The sequence below is a fragment of the Photinus pyralis genome, unplaced genomic scaffold, assembly GCF_008802855.1.
Source record: "Photinus pyralis isolate 1611_PpyrPB1 unplaced genomic scaffold, Ppyr1.3 Ppyr1.4_LG5, whole genome shotgun sequence".
Lineage (NCBI taxonomy): Eukaryota > Metazoa > Arthropoda > Insecta > Coleoptera > Lampyridae > Photinus > Photinus pyralis.
The window spans coordinates 33,502,490-33,529,206 of record NW_022170596.1 but is presented as its reverse complement, the minus strand read 5'-3'; the positions used below and the strand labels follow the sequence as shown (position 1 = coordinate 33,529,206).

The 26,717-nt window shown below is 35.4% G+C and overlaps 2 protein-coding genes across 2 annotated transcripts in view; both read right to left on the bottom strand.

Annotated features, from left to right (window-relative positions):
* LOC116171657 (probable multidrug resistance-associated protein lethal(2)03659) overlaps positions 1 to 11,492 on the bottom strand; it is a 29,398-nt gene extending 17,906 nt beyond the window's left edge. Inside the window, exon 1 of the mRNA XM_031488623.1 lies at positions 11,222 to 11,492. Coding sequence (XP_031344483.1) covers positions 11,222 to 11,295 — 74 coding nt within the window. The 5' untranslated portion in view covers positions 11,296 to 11,492. The remainder of the gene's footprint in view (positions 1 to 11,221) is intronic.
* Positions 11,493 to 17,052: 5,560 nt separating this feature from the next.
* LOC116170423 (probable multidrug resistance-associated protein lethal(2)03659) lies at positions 17,053 to 26,716 on the bottom strand. Its single transcript, XM_031486811.1, has 17 exons — positions 26,321 to 26,716; positions 23,761 to 23,871; positions 23,575 to 23,709; positions 23,079 to 23,283; positions 22,802 to 23,027; positions 22,597 to 22,753; positions 22,300 to 22,549; positions 21,579 to 22,247; positions 21,384 to 21,524; positions 21,142 to 21,335; positions 18,811 to 19,199; positions 18,533 to 18,763; positions 18,255 to 18,485; positions 17,907 to 18,205; positions 17,611 to 17,856; positions 17,400 to 17,560; positions 17,053 to 17,353 (listed from the first exon to the last, which is right to left on the bottom strand). Exons 1-17 carry the CDS (start codon positions 26,392 to 26,394, stop codon positions 17,083 to 17,085), a joined length of 3,990 nt encoding a protein of 1,329 aa, XP_031342671.1. The 5' UTR covers positions 26,395 to 26,716; the 3' UTR covers positions 17,053 to 17,082.
* Position 26,717: the final 1 nt, after the last annotated feature.

Genomic DNA, 26,717 nt, shown 5'->3' with positions numbered 1-26,717 from the left:
TTAAGCCCCCCCCCCCCCCAGAAAAATACCGGCCACCCCTGCTACTTCATTCTGGCTACGGGCCTGTTTACAACCTGATCAATACAGCACAATTTTCGACTGTTTTCAGGCTCTAATGCGGGTCTAGAAAATCCGATCCAAATATTTAACGACAGCGATGGCGAAAGGCTAATCGAAAAGCTCTAGGGAGAGATAGCGTGTGCTTAAACAGTAAATTAATCAATCAATTCCCACACTTTAAGTGAGACTAACTTAACAGCGACATTCTCTAGGGAAAAAAGTGCAAAAAAATTGAAAATTATATCTTCCAATCAAATGATTTTATGACACGCTTTGCGTGACAAGCTCATAACAGTCATAATGGTCTACGTTTCAATTGTTAACTTCCATCGAATTTGTAACTTTTCATCAACAGTCATGCGTGTAAAAAAATAGTATGCGGCACAGATAAAACGTCGAATGTCTGATACTAGCCGGATTTAGGGTAGGGTCATGTGCTCGTGGGCCAGAAATATATTCGACTTCTTGAAACCTTACAGTCGACTAAATCACAAAAATATAAATGTGCGTTTTTTTCCGTTCTAATTGATACAAAAAACGAATCCAGATGCTGCTGGCATTAATTTGTTGGATTGTAAAAATGTAAATGGCATCGTAATGAGAGAAAAACCGCAAACTTTAAACAGGAGCCATTTGAAAAGTCCAATTCCTCTTTCCATTTCATACAGCATAGTACCTATTCTAACTGGCCTCCCTTTTATTATTATTTGGCAAAATTTACTAATAACGCACTTTCAGCTCATTTCGCCTAATGACTTGATTAAATAACGTCAATAATTTATAAAATGGGTCATATGATGAAATAAGTTTTTTGGTTTCGCCAAATATTCAGAAGTTTCATTTTGATTTAACTCCCGCAGTTTGATAAATTAAAGTTTGCCTATACAATGGCAGAGGGTCACAGCACTAAAATTATTCTGTATTAAAATGAACAAACCTCGGAACAAACTTTACAAACATTCATTGAGCTAATTAAGGCGATTGGTAGCAAGTTTATTGCTCAATTTCAAGAGGTTAGAGATCAATGTCAATAAAAACCATATTTCTATTTGAATATTTTAAACAAGTGGCAAGTGTAAAATATGAAGATATACAAAACATTTGATTAATTTTGATTTGCATTGTTTTCGAATGGTGTGGCGGCCACTTCGAGAGATGTTTTCATTTCCTCATAGATTGCAAAACACTTGTCACATATAGTTGTTATTATTTGTAGGCATATCAATAAACAGGCAGACATTGCAGAATATACCAATACCTACATGATTATTTAATTTCTCTCACATGATACGATAAAACGATTAAGTACGTCCTTGCGTATAATTGCCACAATTAAACCTATATCAAACCCATAACAATTCCCATCTAATCTAAAAATAATAAGTTTATTAGAAAGGATTGAGATGGGAGGAAACATGTGCATGTGCACTTTAAACAAATTAATCTTGACGAGTTCATAACCCAAAGCAACTTTTGATTATAAAGTGTCAACTATGTATAAAGGGTAGATTTTTCAGAAAATAAAAGTCCCAAAGACACTTGCGGGTGTGCAAACTAAACTTTGACGCAAAATGGCTAAAATCCTAGTGACCGGCGAAATCTTGCGCAAAAATTGGATTCTTCTTTGCTTCTTCTCGTCCATGACTCATGAGTGTGTTTGATATCGCTTCGACCATAATTAGGGGTTGCAATCGCTCACTCAGACACCTAAATTGCGACTAGTTTTGTTATTGTGACGACAGATATCGTCAAGCTTTGCAAGTAATGTTTATTACTCATCTTCTCACAGAATTATGTGTAAACAAATAACGTCACCAAAAATGCGAGAGCTTATCATTTAGATAAACCACACTGTACCCGGAAACAAATTCCGTCAAAAGCATCCGGTAATTGCGTTTTTTAGCGTTTAAAGTGCACGCATATGTGATAAAGATTTCTTTTGTATTTGAAAAGTTGACAATAATAATCTGGGAAAATAATTGAGCATCGGGTATTTATTGAGTATAGGTATTTCAAATGCAGAAAAGGTGCAAATGAAAAATCAGGTGCAAATATATCTTGTGTCTTGGGTTAGAAACTGCATTTCGCCAAATACAGAGTTTCATTTCCTCACAAATCGGGAATCTAACAACGTAATATTGAACCGAGGTCGTCCATGGAATTTCCTATTGGTTATTGTTTACTGGGAAAACAATATAGCTTGCTCTAGGGTTAATTATTACAAATTGAAACTTGTGTTTTTCCAACGCTGTTTGACGTATTGATTTTAAGGGAGGGTCTCTACAATAAGAAAAGTAACGGATACCTATTGAATAATCCATAAAATCGGATATATTATGACTATGCTACATTATAATATTGATCAATACACTTATCTACATTGGAGAAATTAAACACGAGGAAATGGGGATTAATGCATTTCCCTTTGAATGAAATTACAAGTACAATAAAGTTGCCCCATGACTATGTTTATTCAGTGTGACTTCTCGATTTCCCTAGTACCTACCTATATGTATCTACATATACCTACTGTTGCTAAAATTATTACAATTCCACTTGATATATTACCTATTCAAATTAAGTTTGGGGGTTGGGCTTCACTACAGACATAAAATAACAATTATAGAGATTAATTTGCTTCCTAGCTCTATATTTTTTATTTTGGGTGACTGATATGTACTTTGAAATACTAATTATGGAATACTCCCAGATATTATTTTGGCGGCAATTAAATAATAATTATACCTCAAGTCAGGCTACATACCAAGGTGAATAAAGCTCAATTATTTTGTATAGTTAGTGAAAATGTTACGTAACATCATGATTTCCTTGAAATGTTAGTCACGGAGAAACTTATTGAGGAATTTGTCTCTAGTTCATGTTTTACGATTAAATGAAATGTCATGTGGACATGTGCGCCCTATTTCTCTTCTATACAGACGTTTTAATCACGGAATGAGACGCATTTTTCCCTAAAGAAAGACCTTTTCTAGGAAGAAATATCTGGTTAATCGTTTTTCAGATTTTTTTGATTATTCTTTTGGCCCTGTCAATAGTTTTCTTTCAATGCGCTACTTCAAATTTTTGAATAGCGAATTACAGGTGTCCGATTATTAAACGTGTCAACGTTTCAATATCACAGATACGAAGCCCTGGAAGCTCACAGTCAACATACTTCTAATCTACACAACTCGACTATCGATTCTGCTCGAAATTTACCTACACACTTACACTTGGAAATCGAGTTATAGTTTTAGGGGCTTCGAGCCGTAAAGTAAACTTTTAAAATTTCAATTTTATTTCAAAGTTCTACGAAGGCATAGAATGGCGACAGCGAGGACGACAGTTATTTATTCCAGTCTATTTACCACTTTAGAAAGGCAATAAAACGGCAATCTTCTAGGATAAATAACTACACGAAAACAGTTTAGTTATAGAGAAAGATGGTTTTTGTAAATCGTTCATAAATGGCTATCCTTCTAGTTTAATTATTTTTATAAGCCTTTCAGGTCGAATTGTCTGTTTCGGAATAGCAATTCTGACAATTAACTAACAAATCATTTTTACAGAGACTTAAATCATAAATCAAGACCATTTTAATTCAAATAATAATAGTATAAAAGTAGTATAAAATAAAGGCAAAATAAAAGAGATTAAAAAAATAAATAACATTATTTTCAAAAATCATTTCTTATCAAAATTTGCGAATGCGTTCTGTTTAATCAGATATGGGTGAAAGGTACACCTAGAATCAAACGTATCGATTGACATGGAAGCGATGAGTTAAAAAAGTTGACCACGTATTATATACAAATAAGATACTCTAATTTTTACGAGAATTTTTAATATCACTCTGTTGCACTCTGACTTCTGAGGAAATAATAACCAATCATGCGTCGAAACCGTACAACATATGCTGGGGTAGGTAAGGTTAGAAAGGTGGGTGAAAAAGGTAGTCGGTGTGCTGAAGAAAAATCCTGACCGATGCTCATAGAAAAGCTATTCCGATCAAAATCCTGAGGAACGGTGTTGACGAATCAATTCGGCGAGGGGTTGAAATCTCAATTCTCAGACCTTGTTTTTAATGATCGCACTATGTGTCTGTGTCGGTCTGTGCATTCCAACTTTATTATTTGTTAGGATATTTCAAAGAAACTAAGAGTAAAACCAACAGATATTTAAGAAAGTCTATTTGCGTATTCATTTGCGCATGTAGAGACCAATTTGAATAATTTACACGTAGACATTTTGGATTCATTTAGCAAACATTTACCATGATCTAAATTGAAGGAAGGAGAGGAGCCCGACGAATAATAATTAAATCCAAATTAAAATGAATTATTCATGTGTCAAACATTATTGGGTATTATTTCGGTATTACTGTTTGAACAGTTAATGAAAATTTATTCAATTATGTGCTATTATTTTCAATATGATCAGATCTATTGTGAATTTAAAAAACCTTAAACTGCCTTCAAATAGTGTCTCCTCACCGAATGGGTAATAGTGTGCATAACTTTTGTCGAAAAAAAGGTCGCCGTAACTGATACCAACCGTTCAGAAGCATATATTGACACAAACAGAAACAGTCTCTTCTTGAAATTCTGCTTAAAACGTTAAGCTGATTTAACATGTGGGTAGTGCTTTATTAAATGTAAAACGCGTTCCAAGACATCACAAATCACCTCGCAAATCACGCCAAAGTCCCCCAAAGGTGATCTAGATAAGGCGACAATAACAGAATTATACGAATCACAGTGTATGGCAGGTAAATTAATCTGATTTTTACAATATGCGATAAGCTTGCGTTTACTAGAAACATGTGTGGCTAAAATTTCCAAAAAACATCTCTATAAATACGAAAGTTGATATTGCCCAGACTGCGCATGTGCACATTTTAAATATTCGCGAAACAATACTTTTGACCCTGGCAGACTGTACCCCAGTCGACACCCCAGTTCCCGATGTATCAACAGTCGTTTCCATTATACCTTGAGTTAGCGAGTTGCGAGTTTCCTATGTTCATATGGTCGAAAGTACTTAATGACTTCAACTTTAAATTAACAAAATTTACTTTATTTCCCTACATTAAATAACACAACAACAGATATGGTACGAAAAATCCAATCTCTGCACGAAAGCATCTAAATAAACCACCAAAAGAAAATTTAATGTATCTAATGTAAAACACTTAACCATTTTGGAACATTCAGTTTAGAAAACATGAGGACTAGAAATTTATAAAGCTATCCGAAGGTTTCGATTAAACCAACTTCTTACACTATTTCAAACTATACTCGTATTACACCAGCAGTGATTTTGTTATCAATGTCGCTTTACGATAAAAAATTGTTTAAAGAAGTGGGTATTCGCGAGGATATTCGGTACCAAAAACGTATAATGGAGTTCAGTGTTTGTGTATACTGTGGTTGAGACTTTGGTAGAATGAATTTTGAACAAAGTATAACCATAGAGCTCGCCATAGAGTATGGTATAACTAAACATAAAAAGCGAACATTTATTGATTGTAGTTAATGGAATATAATAATACAGATAATTAGATGGAAGGGTAATTAAATCAAAATTTAATCAATTTGTTTAGAAGCGATTAGGAAGGTAATAAATTAAAATGAGTATAATCCAAGTCGACAAAACACCATAGTAATCTTCGGAATTAACCAATCTTTTGGGGATTTCTAAAAACATCAGCACACAATATTGGAAACTATACAATGTGGAATGTAATCGATTGTACCAATTATTTGGGAAAGCAAGTGATAATAATAGTTCAGAAACGATGTAAAATGATGATTCAATGTTACGATATATTAGAGAATGTGTTAGCCTCGGTGTTAGCAAATAGACCCAAGACTGTACTATAATATTTAAAGTTTTTATATACCGTTGTTGTACAGTTTTCCTAATTTGATTTGTAAACAAATCTAAGTACCAACTTTGTAAACATATTGATCATAGATCCCATACCTTTCCCATTGCAAAAGGTAAAAGAAATGGGTCTTTACGAGCCCTCCAACAAAATAATTAACTACACTCGGGAACTTAGAAACTGGTTAAACGTACTTCGTTTCTAAAGATGCAATGCGTTTAAATGAGTGAATTATTCACTCAACGGTTTACACTATTTTTAGCTTGATGGGAGAAGATTTAATATACATAGTAAAAATTAAGCTAAAGATTCTGGCAACCAATATTGCAACAACGGTTACTATGGATTTTAAGCAGTCTCAATCTTAAGTCTTGTCTTATGCTGCTACAATCGAGACGCGTCATGTAAAGAAAAAAAGTGTTGCCTTTGAAACAAAAATTTGCAGAAACAACATTATTACGCTATTAGGTACTCAAAGCTATAGTTCATTTGGTTTATATCTACCATGATCCTCGCCATATGATCGAGAATGAAGTCATTATCGTAAGTATAAGAACCCAAAATTCAATCGGTGAAAGTATGTGTCAATTATTAACGACTAATGAGATAAACAACGGTGATGTTATTGTTTGAATTCACCATAAATAGAGAATTCAACCTTAATTAGATTGGTAGAATTTGTTTTGGGTGCAATTATGATCAACAATTGATTCCGTGGTAATTTCTAGCAACTAACCTGGTTAAACCGGTTGAATTATGTATGAATAGGTATGGTAAGTCCTCATTGTGATTCATATGCATTTAAGGCTGCTTGCCTACTCTGTTATCGAGGACAACTATTGTTCTAATTCGATAATGTAAAAAACCTTGAGCCCAAGGTTTGCAAATAGTGCCATTCGACTCACTTTTGAGTATTTTATGGATATTTATGGATAACTTCAACGGAAAAAAATTCTTTTCATAGAGACTTGAAACCTCGCTTGAAACCGTACCTAATCCGAGACCTAATCCGACGAAGTTTACTTTCCATTGTAGTAATGCGTTTTGACAATTCGAAATCTTTCCGGTGCACCCGTAAAGTTAAAAGAAAACAACAACGATACATACAATCGACATGAATTCGGGGGTGTAGCGGTTTATTTCGATAGCCACCTAACTATTTTTACCACTTTTGCCACTTTACAAGAATGGCTGTGGTCCGCATCAACGGATTGAAATTTGCTGTTCATGAAACTTGTATTGTAGGTAGGTATGCATATAACTAAATATGGAAAGGAAGCCATTTTGGGAATCAAGGAAGCGAAGCAAATGAAGTTTGTAATCTGAATAAGTTTAAAATACTATGCGATCAAAAAAGAGTTGCTGTCGAGTCACCTTTGGAATTTTGGTTTATTTGGGAAACTATAATATTTAACTTGAATTTCCAAAGACGACTCGTCGATCTATTTTTGATTGTCCGTTAATACAGGTGATTACATGTAACCGAGCATGTAATGGAAATTAAATTGAAAATTTAAAGATTCAACTTATTTGAAAAGTAATCAGGTTCAAAAATAATTCATTAATACATTTTGGCAATTGTCGTTAAAAGTCAATTCTTTGGCGATCTCTAATTACATGATTAGCTCTATGATTAGGCTCGTGATTAGGTAGGTACCCCGTTGAGGAAACTTAGATGGAATACCATAATATAATAGCGAAAGTGCACTTTGCCTTTTAGTAAACGAATTAGGTTTTTACCGGGGTTTTAGAGTTCACACGCGGACCAAATTAGAAAATTAATTACACACTGAAACATTGAACAGGTTAAACTCACTTTGTTTCTAAAGATAGATGGAATGTGTTTTATTGTGTTCAGAACGAAATAGTTATAACTATATAATTGAGCTTGAGGAGCGACGTTTATTTCAATTTTAAATTGCAAAAAGTAGACTATACTTAATGTTTAAGTCGAGCCCGAGGTCGAGCCATATCAACCATTGTCGCAGTAATGGTACAATGGATTTTAGCGAGGCTTTTAGGTTGTGTGTAACCTTAAATTCTTGAATTTGATGATGCAATGGATGGATATAGTCCATCTATAATAAAAATTACTTGGTGTCAGTAATGCAAATGCAAGCGTTTGACAGAGTGGTCGTTCGTTCAAAAACATGCATTTTTTCGCTTACACTTACAAGGATCCAAAATAAGAGTATGAGTTTGGAAAGCATCCAGAAGTCCAAATATTTACGTTTCTTCTATGTTTTCCTCAACCTTAAGGTTTGAGTGTCTATATGCCGAAAATTTTTCCAAAATTCCAACCTCGGAATGAGTGCAAAAAATCAGATTTCGGGAAATTGAGGTTCGCGCGGTGAAGTTGATGAGATACTTGGTTTTGGGGGTGATGGCGGTGGTAGTAGAGAAAGCAGCAGTGAAAGGGTGAAAGCTGCGAAAATAAATGTCGTTTGAAAGAATGATGTCAATTCGCGCTTATTTATTTATTGCAGTGCACAGTTGTGAAATGTAGTAAACTCGATAGGTCCAAAAGTATCGTCGTCCTTGCTATGCGTGAATCTTGATTCGTTGCTTATCTTTTATCAACGAATACATTATTACATGCTAATTACTTACGACGTACCGATAATGGTAGGTACATACTTACGATTCAATTAAATTCGAGAATAAATTATTATGATTATAATATGATTAGGTATGATTATAATCAGGCTTCGTCAATTACTTTAATGAGCCCGTAAATAAATAAGATGATATTAATTTTTTTTCCAAACATCACTCACTTGATGGAGCGAGTTTTAGAATTGAACTTTTAGCAAATGTACCTCCTCACAAAATACATTTTCTTTCATTGAAGATACTAAGATACGCCATGCCTTATCCAAAACTGCTCAACAATGTACGAAATTCATATCAAAGTTCCCAGGTTTGAAAATGTGAAAACTTAAATTTTTAATTGGAAAATGAAATATTCGGACAGTTCGTATGCAACATCCTTATATCTAGCATTAGCGGTTTTTGCAATGTAACATTACTTTCATGTGACTTTTTTACAGAAACAAACGCTTTTATCGTTCATATCGCTTTGTTATAATTATCCGAGTAATTATCCAAGAATCGCTAACAAATGAAGTAACATTCGATACCGAACTGGGGCCTTGGACTCACGAAATACAAATTGAAACGCTTATGTCGACAAATTGCATTTGCTTGTACGTAAAAGTACCAAAATAGCTCGTAATTCATGCAGAAAATTAAATTTGAAACTATATAAAGAAACGCCGAGAAACGCATATGATTTTCAGGGAAATTTGCGATGAAATCTTATCCGTAAACGGAAATTCAAAATAACAATAGTAAAAACTAGCAATACTGTTCCAACAATACATTATATTTCCGTTACTAAACCCCGTTGGATGCCTCCTAGGGAGACTCATCACTTTCACTTTATGAGTACCGAACTAGCTTTTTGTGGCTCGTTAATAAACATTCCTTCAAGAAACTCTGCCCTTTAATGGAGCAAGAGCCACGAAAATTAAAATGTGAAAAAAAAAAGTATAAGAACATTAACAATTGATTGCAAGAGTTGAAAAGAAAATCGACACTAAATCTCGAAAGCATATCTTTGACTTGAGCATTTCCTATTACCATAAATAAAAGTTTGTATCTGGGTTTGTATGTTACTTTTTCCTTGCTATGCCTTGAAATTTTCCCACATTCGTTTGAACAATAATAACTCGTATATTCCAAGTCTCTGGTATATTCCCATCATAATCAGATAAAATGGAATGGAAATTATTTCGCATTATAGACTATTGTGGATTTGTTCGGAATTATACCAAATTACGTTTGCATTACATGTCATTAAAATTAAAGTTACCAATGCTTGTGCGGATATTTGAAAGGATGCAAAGTGGTGGAGAACTTGCACATTTCGGAGATTTCATGGTAGAAATGTGGTAGATATAAGAACAACAAATTTGAGGTTGGTAACCCCTTCGTACATACGTAAATAACAATGGACTGTTTTTTAAGTGAATTACTTCAAGAAAGTCAGAACTAGTTGAGGGCATGGTCTTTATTATACACCATGGTTGAGGAATAATTCGGATAAGTCGGAATGTTTTGACTTTTTTTAATATAAAAGTCATGACCTCGGCAATTTTATGGAAAAGTAACTTCATAAAAATTTTGAAAAAAATCTGAACTTGTACATGTTACAGAGATACAAAACCCTACACTTGAACTAAACCGAATCAATTCAAAACCTGGTGTTTCTACTGAAATTACCTCGGAAATTACTTCTTGTATGCATTTTGGGACACCCGTTACTATATGAATAATCAATGACACCACAAAGTAAATGTAAATTTTTATCATCTGCAGCAAAGATCATACTACTGTAGTATGATCTTTGTCTGCAGTCTGAGGAGCAGATAAGAGGTATGAACTCGGGTATGAATGTATGATACATCTCCAAACTTCGCTGCGAACCTGTTAGATGCTTATAAAAGTGCATTTTCATGCTACTGAAGAAATGCGGTTTTTTAAATTGTCTTTAAATTAAACAGTTTTGTTTAAATAGAGAACAGAGTCTCTGTTTTCTATTTAAACAAAACGCAGAGACGCATCTTTCCTTATTTTTCGAACTCGAATTTTTGATTTTGGAAAGAAAAATGTAAAAAATAATTTGGGGTCGTCGTCCCGCTGAACTACGATGAGAATTGAGACGGTGTTTAATTTGCATCTCCATAAATAATATGATAAGATAAATTATATACACAAAACCGCAAAAATTAATGTTGCCTTTTATGATACATGATAACATCACAGACCTGCCGCTATTTGGTCTACATTCACCTTCCCCATCCACGTCAATGTCGAATTTTAAACTTCGATAGGAGTGACCGTTCAGCAGATCAGGATCACAAATGAAGTCGAAATTACTAAACCAGATCAATCGTTTTGGCAATGCAGAAAATTGTGATAATGATAACAATAATAATTATCAAATTACATTCGTCTTTGGCTTTGGTTATCAACCTGTATCAGGTAACTCAATAATTTACAATTCAATCTGACTTGCCCAGTTCGCTCTATTCAAATGAGGAAGCAAAAAAAAAACGGTATTAATTTGATTAATTCTCTTGTTGGTAATATAATTGGATTACCCAAGCAATCAAAAAATGAAGGTTGTGTGCAAAAAAATCATGGATCAGTTAACATTCACGTTTTGAGCGCGAGATGCGTAATAAAGGATGGCAAATTTTAGCTACTCACCAATACAATAGTTTTGAGATGGGGTTCGCTTTCACTTCGGGGTTTGGGGTTTCGTACTTCTTGCTAAAATCCATATTAAATTAAGTACATTGACGGAAGGGTGAACAGGAAAGAATTTCGCGCACTAAACAAAATAATTGGTACCAAACGATTCAAGAGCGCTTGTTTTCTTTGCGAGATATCGGAGATAACTGACTTCCTACCAGTTTTTCGTAACCTAGCGGTATCAATGGAATCCCATGTCTGTTTGCGAAGGTTATTTTAACCGGTATTGTGGTGGGAAAAAAGAAAGAAAGTATTGCCAGCTGTTGCTTTTGCGGTTGTGCAATTGAATTCTAAAGCCAATAGGAGCATACGAATTAAAATGAGCGACTAACGACATTTTTTACTGTGGTTATAATTAACAAAGTTATATTTAGATTTAGCATATCTACTTATACTGTTTTAGTTATTGATTTTTATTTCATACAGAGCGTAGCGGAAGCGGTATCTATTTGAAGACTCTATTTCTTTGGACGTGTACGCCTCTAATCGACAATATACCCAAACACCTAATGGTTTCTGTTATTGATCAAAGTTCACCTTTTGCAAGTCCTGGCATTGTAATTAAACAGTAATAGGATAGAGGGCAGTGGTTTGCAGATATTAAAGATGTTTTTGGGGATAAGGCTTTTGATTTTGAAACAGCAATTGAGTATAAAAATAAAACAAAATTGAAAACTCCCGCTGGAGTAACTCATTAGCATCTTGCCTTTCCGCAATGATGATTAAGCTTGAAAGTGGAGATGTTGTTTCTCCCCATCAAGAAACTCACATTTTACACTGCAATTGTTAATGCTGACCACGACTGGAAAAGTATCTACAACGTCTGGTTATTACCTCTCGAGGCAGTGTATCTGTATCCCTAACGCAATTGTGGCCGAATTTTGGCCCAAAACGACGACCTAGACAGCAAGAGCACAACATTTAAACAAATTTGGTGAATATAAGAAGGTTTTGATCACGTTTTGACATGGTGCCAAAAGTGTTTGGTAATATTCAATGGTATTTTATACATTTTTAGTCTTTGCCCGGTATGTCGGGAGCACTCCAGCAGTTTAAAATTGTAGATGAACATGCAATATTTGACTTGACTTGAGTTCCCGACTTGAGACGGCTACGTGAGCATTTTTAGCGCAGTGTCTGGTCTGACTCACGCAATGATGCAAGATGCAAACAACATAATATCATTTGGTTATAAATTCAATGATAATAATATCATTGACTAATACCCACCCCCTCCGTCAATGGTAATATCTAGATTTCTTTCAACATATCAATCACAATCAGTAAAATGAATTGGCTAACTAGGTATAAATTACTGAAAACAGTAATTTTACTCATCTTCATATATATACAGATATACTACCCCTACTCTACAACATATTCCTTAATTATCTATCTCCACTGCTAACGATTTCGTCTCGATATTTTAATTTGTAGGTATAATGCCCATCCCCATCTAATCAATCAATTTTCTTATACGGGGTTGGTAACTTGAACGCACCATAGGAATTTCAATTATATTTTTTTAATATCCGATTATTGGCTTCCCTAATTATTTTAGAAAGAAAGTCTATTTAGGTTTTTTGTAGAGAAAAAAATTACGAATACGTACATACTATTGTTTCCTATTTTATAAATTCAGAAATAGTAAAAAACTGTTGCGTTTGTAAAGTTCGGTAATGCCATGGAATTATGAAATCAAACAAAAGCGCCTGCATTTGCTATTAGTTAGATTTTGTTTGATCCCAAACTGGCGTGGCACCACACCACTGACTTTTTGAAAAGCACAAGTTTTTAGTTATCCAATTTCTTGGTTTCAAAGTTCAAAAAATTAAAAGCTATAGTATGCATGGATTCGTAATTTTGTTCTCTACAAGAAACCTAAATAGTGGGTCATATCCAAAAGGATTTGGGACGGTTGAATTATTCAAAATAGGTAGGTTTAATAACTGTAACCCAGTACAGCAACGGAATACCGTTTAAAAATTAATTATTTTTTAGAAAATTGTTCATAAAAAAACCATTGGACACGTTTTCGAATAATATATTCCATCAAAAGTTTGATAGATACCCACATACACCGTATATGAGTATTGTAATGTTAATAGTTCTTTTATAATTATCCAAAAGGTTAGGCACATGAAAGTACCTACCTTGTTTTTTACTACACGTTGCGTAGGTAGGTATATTTTTTAGCGTTTATTATGCATCAAAATTTTGGAAAATTCTGACAAAGAATTAAACAAGAACCGAATTGCAGAGTTCTACCTTTTGAGCTATTGTAGTATGTATTTGAAATCTGTATTCCTTTAATGAATTTTAAACTCACCCCTTTGGTAGTTTTCATTCATCAAACAGTGATAACCACCGCACAACACATCTTAAAAGCGACTGATTTGTCTATGCTATGCTACTAAAGATAACAGTGGAAGGTGAAAGTTTTACACCGACTGGTTTTTTTGCGTAGGTAGTCATAATTTCAAAATGAATCGAAAATAATTCTTTCTAAGATTTTATTTCGTGCTATAGTTACTTTTTATAAGAAAAATATGAGCATTTCTTCGGTTTCTCCTCACTTTTGCACTCAAACATCAAACTTTTTTGTTCGGAAATTCTTTAGCATTTGAAACAAACACTATACAAAAAACAAATCCGTTTTAGAATATACATACATTTGTATATATAGAGAATTTTTCTTAAATGTATACATATGGACTATATGTATACTCTCAAATGCAGGGAAACTTGATACTATCACAGAACGGAATAGATGACTGTAGACAACCAACATTGCACGCGTAAACAGGAGCTGTTTTTACAGTTCTTAAACTGTTACCACCCTGATACCGTGTGAATATTTCAACTTAATCGTTTTTGGGGCCACTAGCATCGGCCGCCGGTATAATTTTGCTAGCGGGAAAATGTCGGTTCAGTCAACCAAGTACAATCCATCTCCAAATCCATGTATCCAAAATGACGCGAAATTCTGGACAACGCGTTCGATAAAAGGGCGTGCGGTGGAATATTTTTGTCTCTCCACACTATGTCCCCAATCAGTGGCATAGCATGTCCAAATGGCGCCTAGGGCAAGCATTAAAATTGCGCTCTGCGCTGATCTTTGAACTAGAAATAGATTGGCGTCTTGGCGAAAGTTTGACATCGCTCTTTTTTCGATCTCGAGTTAGGCGAGGGACAGACGGATGGACGGACAAAACCATCACATATAAAGCAGGTACCCTTTTGGCGGTTGTATTAACTCCGACGTGACGCTTCGACGTTTCTGGTAACGGCGGTATGTACCGCACCTTGCGGCGGCTTGCGTTCACTCTTTTTTGAGTAAGGGGCGAGGAGACGTGAAGGTTCGTGTCAGCGACCTTTATTGATCTAACTGTCACGCTATTTAAACAGTGGACTGAATTTATATGGCAATCGTGTTTCATTCCTCCTTTTGAACGGCGCCCAGGGTACGTATCCTGCCTGCCACACTCTAGCTACCCCTCTGTCCCCAATTAACTAACTAAAAAACTGCTAATAGGTAATTTAATCGATCGGGATCCAAATGTTTTGCTTTTCACTTCAGTTTGGCATGAAAGGTAGTGATCTACCATGTCAAAAATTGGTTAAGTTTGGTATTCTCCTTGTTCTTTGAAATGAAATGTACGCAGAACAAGCGTGTAACGAAAATGCGATAATAAAATGATAATTTCATATTCAAGAAATTTGATAGAGGAGACTGTGATCATTGGATTGCTGACCGCCGACTGCACGCATTTACTTCAACTGCAAGATTACCTATATGGCCACATACTTGTAAACTGGGTATATGCCCTAGTTTAAAATTAAAATGCAGAAAATCGATCGTGAGATTGTACGACGCCCTATCAGCATTGAGTAGGATTACAAAAGGGAGAAATACAAGTGTTCCAGGCATATTTTTTATATAAACCATTTTTACTTCACACAGAAATCCCTAGAAGGAGATTTTAAAAATTGTATTATAAGCCATATTACAGTTATGATCCTGAGTATTCGAAGACTTTCATTGGGATAAAGTGCTTTGAGGATGGTCATTTGTCACCGGCCACCGCGCCCTTTTGTCGGATGCGTCCACAATTTTGCACACTTTTGTCGCGACACTGAAACGTATAGACACTGGGCTTTCTGCTAACTCTCTGCGCAGCTACTAGGTACAAGTTTGATGGGCCATTTGGGGCCGTTTTGATTCAAAAATTATGACTCTCGTTCACGGTATACGACACCGTTCACTAGTCTGATAGTCATAATATGAACAGATCATCAAAACCATTTGTACTTCCAAGATAATTATAGACATTATTATGGATGAAAGTAGTATCTACCATTAGAATCAAATAATGGATACTCTCAGCGGGTATTTCATCTTGTCTTTGAATATAATAATCTTGTACAGTTGGGCGACTTGAAATGCCTAGACACCCTGCAAGACAGACAACACATCAAAAAGTTTATGAGTCTAATGTCACAAGACAGGACTTTGAGTAAGTATCAAAAGCGCTCTGTTCTCGCCGCATTTTTAGGTACAAAAAAATTGGTGCCACTTTAGCGTGCGGTCTACCAATGTGAATACCACTACCCGTTTATAGCATGTGATCTACCTACATCACAAAATAAACGCCATCTACAATTAGATCAAATTGCACAACCGTGAATGATCAAGTTGCTGAAAGACTTGTTTTTCTAAACGAAGAATTGCCAGTCGCTTATCTAAGAGGAACACAACTTTTGGATGCAGCGGAGGATGCAGAACCAGGCCATAGATGTGGCAGTGAAATACGGGAGAAAAGAAGATGTGAAAGTAATGGAGAATATGGACCTATGTCCGGTGTCCTCGCAAAGGTTGCAAACCACCGATCTGTGCGCATAGGATATGTTCGTTAAATTACGATAAAGAGTTCATCTGCAGTGTCCAGTTGGAAAAAAAATGTTTTTATTTTTTATTTTTTGCCTTTATTTTTCAGTGGGCGGGGTTTCAGCCAAGGCTGCTCTACCAACCCAACCCACTACATTTACAAATATCCATGCCCAAACCCGGATTCGAACCATGGCTTAACATCTCTGTAAAGTTAAATAAAAATTATGGAGTCATGTTACTTAACGGGCAGGTTATCTGTCAAAAAACGGTATTTTGTGTAATTACTATGGATAAAATAACGTTTTCTACAGTTACCCTGCAGGTTATTCTGGATTCTGGATAAGTAGGTATTGATTTACTTGTAGTCCTATGTTCGACATTGGGGACAGATTTATGGCAAACAAGTTTTTGGGCCCTTCGATTTTCATACAAAGGTTTTAACGTTTTTTTCAAAATGGGATTGATTTCAACGATGTTAGTGGTGTGTTACTTTTTTAATCACTGTATACATTTGAAAGCATATCCAGAACCGTTTCATGAAGAAATGCAATGCATTAAAGGTGCTTGCGAACTACTTGATTACTTTGAGTACGTATGAATCGTATTTTAATAGAAGAACTTGAACTTGCAACTATTTTGTGGCTTGGCATGTAAAAATTAGCGGAAGAGAAATTTTCTCCGTCAAAATGATGAAGGAGTTTTTGAAACTCACCCAAAGCAAAGAATACCTAATAGTAGTTCCTCTTTGCCCAAAGTTTGATATTTTCCTTATGTATCTAATGCACAAAAGAGGCTTCCAAACAAAACGTTTTTTAGGTTAACACTTCCATCGTTCGACAAAATACTTAGATGGTAGATAGGTAAGTCAAAAGTTAATATTGTAAGTGTAGTCATGTACTGGCCTATAAATGTAATTAATTCAAATTTAAGTCGTAGCATTATTATCATTATAAGAATTTTCCGCTATTTGACGTAATTTATTTTCCATTCCTGCTCCCGTTTCTTTTAACATGTTCGTAAAATAGCCACTGTGATTTTTAAGTAACTCATGTGGGTGTCCGAATTCAACCACTTCCCCAGCATCTATCACTAACACTCTATCGGAATCCATAATTGTATTTAACCTATGGGCTATGGTTAACACTGTGCAGCCCTTGAACTTCTCTCTGATGGTATTTTGTATTAAAGAGTCAGTTCTAAGGAGAGACGTATGAGCTGTGCTTCAGGATTCTGTATACTCACTGATGGTCGACATTTGCTGTAGCCTCATCCATGACTAGGATTTTATTATTTCGAATTATAGCTCGCGCTAAGCAGAGTAGTTGTCTTTGTCCAATACTAAAATTCGAACCTCCCTGTTTAACTTCCATATCTAAATTGTCTACCACTGCTTTCATTTCAACCTAAAAATCTTCGTTTCTTGAAAAATTAGGTACCTTCCTTAGGTACTTACATTATCTAGAGCTGTCCATAGTGTAGCATCATCGCATACATGTAATGGATCCAAGTTGTGTCTTAATGACGCTGTAAATAATACTGGCTCTTGTGGAATAATTGAGATCTTGCTCCGTAAATCATGTAACCTTATGTCAGAAATATCTGCGTTATCTATTCTAATAGCACCTTCAGTTGGGGCTAATCGAAATAAAGCTGCAATTAAAGAAGATTTTCCTGCTCCCGTTCTACCAACTATGCCTACCTGTAATTAATTCAGTTTATGAATCTGTAAATAAAGTTAAACCCTCATACTTTTTCACCAGGTTTAATAGTAAAATTTAGATTTTTAAGTACCGGTTCGCCGTTAGTATACGATAAATTTACATTTTTGAATTCGATCTCTCCATTTTTGGGCCAATCTCTGTCAGGTTTTTTTACAGAACATGATTGACTAACCTCTTCTTTATCCAAACGTGTATACTGCATAAGGCGCTCCACACTTGTCATCTGACTTGCGACTTCTGCAGATTGCCTTATACCAAATTGCAACATGCCAGTTAAAATTAAAGACTGTGATATTACTAGTCCAACGTCACCACTTAATGTTGCCCCTGAAAGCCTTGGTAAGAAGTTGCGCTATAGAAGGAGGTTAGCCCTTACCGTCATCAAAAATGAGAAATTGGAATGTGAGTAACAATAAAAATATAACGCTAATAAGATCCAAATAGAAACCGAATGCTTCGCTCGTGGCCAAAACTAGGAACCACGCCGATGTGTGTTGATCTTGTATGCCGTCAAATTCTTTTGTGACCATTGATTCAGCACCTGACGATCTTATTGTCGCTAAACCCGACAGTGAGGCTGACACATGCGAGAAGGTAGGAGCACGGGCTAAGGGCCCACTAAGTTAAAAGTTCGAAATATTAAAAATTACTTACTAATCCCTTCTAAACGTTTAATATTTTGAGCACTAGCCAAAAAAATTACCCGTGTGAAATAAAATAACCCCGCCAATATGACACTGGGAATAATCATCCAAGGCCTTACAATAAATACCATTACGAGTATTCCAGACATCACCATAAAAATTTGAATGGCATCCAAGAGCGCTCTAGGAAGTATTTCATCTACCGCACCCATGTCTTTAGAAAAACGGTTTAAAATTCTACCTGAAATGCATGGACGTTACTATCGTCGATGGAAGTGGGAGTCTCACCTGAGGGATTGGAATCAAAAAAGCTCATCTTAGTCCTTAAAACGTTACTAAACATAAGATTATGTAAACCTTTTGACGCGTTCATGCAAATTTTGAAAAAGAGCATTGAACGAAGTGTGGTTAATAAAATCGATGCCAGAATGAATGCTGAGTATACATAAATATAAGTTGAAGTAGAGTACACTTCGTCCTCCATGGTGTTGTGTACAATGTTGGTTCCGTTGTCGTTCAAAGCGTTTATTGTAATTGGCGTTGAGGATTCACCAAGCATAGTTGAGTTTGGAGTGGTATTATCCATCGCTGTAAATAGGTCTGATGGTATTGTTGAATTAAATCCCTTTCCATTAATAGAGTTTCTGTGTAAGTTACGGCGTTCCTCCGTATTAGTCCTAAAAAATATAATGAAGGTGATTTTATTTTAGTAAAACCAAACCGAGCTAGATCCGTTAAAATTTGAATGCATCTAAATTGAAAAGAAACTGTAGGAAGTATAGCAAACGTTAAAGGCGAAAGGTGAAGTTTCTATTTGGGGAACATGATGGGGGAATATGGCTCAGAAATATAGACTTGGGAAAAAATTGAAACGCGATGGTATTTTACAGTACGTGAGTAGGTATAGGTATAGGTATTACGGCTCCCAATATTGCGTAAGTCTCGCATCCCTTATTGACATAAATTGTAGCTGAGGCTATATTTGCTATTAACAAAAATAGTAATCAAGGAGGGTACGCAATTGAGACTATAGAAAATAACTAACTAACAAGTGTTTAAAAGTTTTGAATACCACTTCAAGAGAAACAAGTATACAAGTGAAAAAAGGCGAGTAACTTTTCGTGGCCGCACCTGTGATATTGCTAAATGTCTATAATGACTCCTGTCATCACTGACAGATTGACATTAATGAAAACTTCTATATAAAAATTGAAATTTTATATTAAAATACGATTTCAGGTAAAATTTAATACAAAACTCGTCAGTAAAATGACATTGCGCGACCCTGAAATTAAAGTACTCGGACAAAAGTCTCCCATGTTTATTGTAATCTATACCACTCTCTTGGGGACTCATTGAGTGTGTTTTTTCTTATGTGAAAATAAACAACAGCATAGTTTCCCAAAACCACCAATTTTAATACAGATTTCCGTCGCATGATTTTCTTCCCGATTAATTTTTTAAAGAATATACCCACTATGTACTTTAATTGATCCGTTTTTGTAATATTGCCTTATAACATTTACATATAAAAATCTGGATATATAACAAATGCCCTTACAATGAAAATTTCCGACAACCTTTTTTTGTACCAAATCGATTCATTTACAAAATAACTTTCCATGATTTTTTGGTAAAGGCCGCTGTTCTCGATATATACGTAAAAACCATTTTCCCTTTTTTTTACTTGACCACGCGTATTTTTGATTCGGAATTAGTTTTACTTTTATTCGAGGTGCCTACGTACAAAATGTCATGTAATTCGGTTCATAACTAACGGAGATGTCAAAAAATCGGATTGCCAATGCGCAAAACCATTTTTTTTATTCGACGTTAGTTTTACTTTTATTTCAGAATTGAAATGCGTACATACAAAATTTTATTTAAATAGAAAAAGTGGATTTTCGCATGCGCAATTTGTTTAATTCATTCTACATAGCTTGAGCTTTAAGGAATATTTACTGACAGAAAACCGGACATTCATATGCTCTTTAACAAGAATTATAAAAGGAACCCTTTGTTTGGAGGTTTGGGCAGTTTTTGGGCTGTAACTTTTTGACCCGATAGTCTATGTAGCCGAAAAACAATAGCGACCTTTCTTATATATCCTGAAGGACATGAGTATCAATTTTCAAAGCGATTCGATGTTTCTACACAAAGTTATCGTGTCAACGGACAGACGGACGGACAGACAGATAGCAATACGAAATTATAAACGATCTCGAGGATCGTTAATAATTGAATTTTGTTTCAAATTTTTTACATGTTAACCCGTTTATGTATACGAGTATACACTGTTCATCACTACAGAGTTCAAATTTCGGGATGCGTTTAATCGTATCCCACCCGAAACTGATGACAACTGAAGATTTGAATGAAATTTATTAGAGATTTTCATAGATCAATTAAACATCTGAGCAGAACTTTGTTTAGTTTAATGATTGGCAAATCTCTTGTGCACGTCTAGCATACCATCAAACATAAATACGAGTCATTATTTTGAATACAATCCAATTGTTCTGTGCCCTCAATAGGCTGGCGCCCAATTACAGAGTGACCCGCATAATGGTTTTTTTAGAGGTGCCTCCTTGCTGAAGGAGGTGGAAATCCTTAACTTACCAGTGTGTTAACCAGATGTCTGCACTATTGCTAGCGACCTGAGCTATGATCAGCAAAAATAATAAAAATAGCAGCAACACGACGGGCCCTCCTTGCCGTATGTATGCCATATACAGTGAAGATGATATAGCACCTTTTTCCACTAATTCTTGTGTTTCCTGCGGCTCACTCTCCTCGTCCTCGTCGGTTACGCTCTAATTAACTTTTGGAAGTTATTTTTCGAAAACCGAACTTATACTTACATCTCGCCTTAAATGTCGCACCAGTGCCGCAGTTGATGTAGTGCTGTCAACGTTTTCTGTTTCATCTTGTTTCTCAAACTGCAAGTGAGCCAATTCGCAGCTTACCAATTCATCGTAGGTTCCAACTTTTTCAATTTGTCCCTGAAAATTTTTGACTCACTTCACACAAAAGTAAATTTGGACTAATCTACATACATTGCTCATTATCACTATAGTATCGGCATGTTTAAGAAATTGCAATTGGTGGGTAACTAAGATTCTTGTCTTATTTTTTAAGTACTTTAAAATACACTCGTCAAAAAGATGTTTTCCAACATGCGCATCGACGGCAGATAAAGGATCATCAAATAAGTAAATATCTGCCTCTCTGTAAACTGACCGTGCCAAATTAATGCGCGCTCGTTGACCGCCACTTAATGACACTCCTCGTTCTCCTACCAAAGTTCGATCGCCATTTTGTAATAATTCAAAGTCTTTCTTTAATGCGCAACTATCCACAATGTTTTTGTATTTAGCTCTTTCGTATGGTAATCCAAAAAGAATATTATTCCGAACTGTAGATACAAAAAGCCAAGGCTCTTGTGAAGCGTAAGACACTCTTCCGTGTACTTCTAACGACCCGCTGTTAAGGGGGAGTTCTCTCAAGATTAAATTTAGCAAGGAACTTTTTCCGGCACCCACTTGTCCAACAACAGCACACAGTGTTCCGGGTGCGATATTTAAAGTTATGTTGGTCAGAGTGTCAACTATGGGGTTTGGTGTCCAACTCGCCTTCGCCTGATTAACTTTGAGCAAACCAGTTTTTGGTAATGCTTCATATTTGTCTGATCGGCTTATGTGTATCTCCTCTTGCAACAGAAATTTCTGTAAATTAATCCGATTAGATGTAAAATTCCCTATTATAGTAGGTATTTACCTCAACTCTTCCCACTGACACCTTTGCTTCAGCAAAAAATGCTATCGCTAGCGGATAAAGTATTACCATGTATGCTTGGATGGTATTAAAGAACTGCGCCAATGAAAAAACCTTATCGCCAGTTAACGCATTCCCGAGAAGTACGTAAGTTACAACCGTCAAAAACAGTGTGAACCGCTCCGTGTATACTGCTAATGCAACTATCAAACCACGAATATAAGACGTAATGGCCACAACGTCAATTTCCAACCTATAAAAGGTTAGACGGTAAACAACCAAGCAGCATTCCTAACGTACTTTCGAGCAATTCTGACCATTTCCTCAAATGGCTTTTCCCAAGCGTACATCTTGATCACTTGTATACCGGCCGTAATTTCACTCATAAGTTGCACTCTGTGGTCCGTACGATTGGCTATTTTAAGCCTCAGTTTACCTTGTAAATAAGATAAGTACCCTAAAAGCATATTGTAAGGGTGCAATACTTAAATGTAGCACCAGAAACCTTGCAAAGGCACGGCTTGGATGGTGATAGCTACAAGACCAGCAAAGGCCGCATATCCAACGCTATTGTACATTATAACACCTGCAATTACCGTTTGCAGGGGCATTATCCAGATGTAATGCAGAAAAATTGGCACGATGTCAAACCTAGCAAGATCATTGGATAATAGATTAACTACTTGTCCAGCCGCTGTGTTATCATTTGATGCTTTACTCAACCGGAGTAGCTGCAATTATTTGTGAGATAAAATCAAAATCTGATTTGTAGTAGGTGCTACCTTTCTATAAATTAGAGAACACGTAGCAATTCTGCACTGCATTCCAATTCGTAGCTGACCCAGTGAAGTACGATGAATGATTATAACGTTGATAAATGCCATACCGATTACACCTATAGCCCACGCCCAACCTTCGAAACGGCCCATACTTCTTGGAGATTCGAAATATTTTATCAATTTTGCTAATACTAATGGTTGTACCATCCTACAAAATATGTAAAACTGTAAGTTCTATGTTTTAAAATTACGGAAGTTCTTTTCTCAACGGCTTAAATGTTTTCTGGGGTATAGAATCCAAATTTCGGGTTTGCTACCTTGCGATCTGTTTTACAATGGAAAACTCCAGAAGTATTTTCGCACTTTTTTTAGTTTACAATTATATCAGAAAAAATATGTGTTTTTGAATATGATCATTTTTTGATATAGTACAAAATACGAAATATAAAGTCGCCGAGACAAAAACGTCCACAATTCTGCTGTGTGAGCTGATTATTACTTCAAAATGATGCTCTGGAAAAATAGCTCTATGCCATATAACGAATAGGGTTTCAAAAACATTTTCCTAATCGCTCGTATGAATTTGGGTTTCCTGCTTTCCGTTTTTGCGCTTAGGCATTCTTCCTCCCAATGTCTGTAACAAGAAGTCCAAAGTACAACAAATTAGACATTTGAATTTCCTTACCTTTCCATTGTATCTCCTAATGTTTGCGATATGTCACATTTCTTTACATTGTATAGATCCTCAATTTCTAAATCTTTTTTGAATCCTTTACAAAATAGTGGGATTATCCAGCTGAAAGGTCTGGGATTAGTAGGAAAGATACCATAGAAAAAGGTAGCGTATTAATCGGGTGCATTAGGGCCCTTCTTATCCGATTATCAATACTGCTGGCCGTAAGTCCTACACCTATGCAAGTATTTTACCAAAGGGACTCTTGTACGTTACGTTTATAATTGCTTTGAGCACAGATTAACCCGTGCTTTGAGGTATGAAACGTGGCAAAACTTTCGAGTGCTTCATGCTATTTTCCAAATGTACTCGTGGTTATAAACAGTTCTCAAGAGTAACAGAAGGTGGAACAAACATAAAAAGTCCCAATTGAGCCTAGTTAATGTGCATTAGTATTTTAAAATTGTTTAATTATCAATGAAGTCGGTTCGTGTATGTGTGATTCCACTCAGACATTGAGAATTATTAAGTAAAAAAGTGTGCTTAACTTACAACCCTTAGACGGGCGAACAGAAGTAGCAGTATTACTTGCATTTTCCACTATAAAAATACGCTAATCAAGTTAATTATAGTGATATCATAATTAACGAAAACTATGTTTTAACTAGGTACAAAATTAGACTAATATAAATAATACTAGAAAACAATAATTTATAAAATGTATAAACCAATATTTCGATAGCAATAACTCTCCCTTGGACGCTGTTTATTTTAATCAGGATTTTAATTGATTTTACTTGATTTTTAAAATAATATGTTAATAATAAAAAAAAATGCATGCATTCGCACACTTTAACACTAGCGAACTGAAACGTGGAAAATCCTGTTTTTTAGATAACTCATCCAAGTTGACAAGAAAAAATAAATTCATCTTAGTTTATGAATTTTGATTTTAAGGGGCGTATGTGAAAACAGACAAAAATAACGACAAATTTTTTATCTCCGCTTTTGTTACTATTTAATTTGATTGAGGAACTTTCGGAGCTCTTGATCGCACTTGACGCGCATTTGAAATCTAGTCTTTTGGCACGTAACGAGGACGGCGAAGGATAAATTTCTACCAATTATTATCGAGAAGAGACACAGAATGCCTTATGAGGATATCTACGATTTATATAAGCGTACTTCCATCAAAATTTATCCCATAACGCAATTCTTCCACAGACTCTTTTGCAAGGTGAAAGCCTGCACTATTCCACGTGCTGGAAAACCGATCCCTGGATTCGTCCCTTGATCTTCATACTTAAGATGCTAACAAGTCTACGAAAATCAGTAATAACGGTCCTAAACCCAATTAACACTTGTAATCGATACACAATTCTTCCTATGAATCCATCTCCAACTTTCTATCAACCTATACATTCACCTTAACCACTGTAAATTGCCCTTTTTCCCAAACGCCGCGCCCGTCGTTGTACAACCCACGTTTCATAGTCGCCTCTCACGAAATGGAGTGTCTCTGCAGTAGGTTAATTCTTTCTCACCGCTACACGGGGAATACCAAACAAACCTAACTGCATTAAGAAAAGGAAAAGAACCGATAAAGAACAAAAAAGAAAAAATCGAAAGCGGATATAAGATAGTCTCTATCTTTGAACGAGCTTCCGTTACAATATTCCAATGTAAACTGAATGTTATCATACGATTATTTGAAAAGGGTATGAAATTTCACTTTTAAAAAGACCCACACCCACGCACCGATAACGGGGTAACGCACAGTTCTAAAATAATACTTTTTTTTAAGTAACTATTTTGTATCTTGTACTCACATTACACTAATTTGTGCCTTAAGTATCAAGTTGTGTATCAATAGTTTTTGATGAAGCTGATTTTAAGAGAAAGTTTGTCAAAATCCGCAACCTTCCGCACCAATTTAAGATCTACAAAAGCTAATTCACGGTCTTCCGTCGTTTCCATGGAAACAATTTTCTGTTCTGAACTTCGGTTTATTTAGCGCTCCATGTCCCATTTTTTAAAATATTGACAAATGTCATTGGAATCCATAATGATTTGTTTCATTTTAAGTACCCTTGCCGTTAAAAGTGATCACTTTATCTACTCTTACAGTCAAAGAGACGCTGATGATTCAAACCTATTATTAAAATATTAATTTTATTTGCTTTATTACAATAAGTAATATACGCATGTGTTCATTATGTATTTTTAGTTTAGATAACATAAGAGTACAGTAGTGAAGCAAGATTGTATTGATAGGCATTTGCAAACTTTTCCAATAAATGTTAAATCTGGAGAAACTCCCAATTGGGTCGTTGCGGATATCAACAAGCAACTGTATAAATTGTTATATGCAGGAAATTGTTATTGATAACGGCATAATTAATTAATATCACAATCAAGTCAATTGTGTTAGTAGTCAGGCGTGTTCAGTGATAGGAATGTAAAAAAAAGTTTCATAACTTCGGGTAATCAAAAGTTGAAGGTTCGCGGGTCATTTTTAACACGCGCGTTTTGAGCGACATTGGGTGAATAAAGGCTTATTTCACTTGCTTACCAGAACAATAATTTTGAAATCGGGTTCGCTTTCACTTCGGGGCTTGGGTTTTCGTACTTCTTACTAAAATCCATCTTAGTAGGTGCAGATCGAAAATCACGCACACAATTGGCGAGCTACGAGAGTATGTTTTGAATAATTATCCACTGGGAAGTGCGGCAAGATAATAAGTTGGTGTGATAACGAACTCAGTTTAACTAAACATTTGAGGAAATGTTCATCTTTGCACTCTACTGTCGCGTAAAATGGCACAAAGTCAACCTGATGAGATCATAGTGAATAATGATAAAAATTGCTCAAGTTTCCCACAAGTCCATAAAGTACAAATATCCAGTGCTGGTTTGTTAAGGTCATTCGAGGAGTTCGCATGCAAAACCGGATATATCCATTTTTTAAA

What these genes read in the sequence shown, in the direction of transcription:
- LOC116170423 (XM_031486811.1), bottom strand. Translation starts at nt 26,394, where the DNA reads ATGGATTTTAGTAAGAAGTACGAAAACCCAAGCCCCGAAGTGAAAGCG. An exon ending in CCAAGCCGTGCCTTTGCAAG is followed by an intron (nt 22,754 to 22,801) that starts GTTTCTGGTGCT and finishes ATATGCTTTTAG; the next exon opens with GGTACTTATCTTATTTACAA. An exon ending in TGCGACATTTAAGGCGAGAT is followed by an intron (nt 21,336 to 21,383) that starts GTAAGTATAAGT and finishes AAAGTTAATTAG; the next exon opens with AGCGTAACCGACGAGGACGA.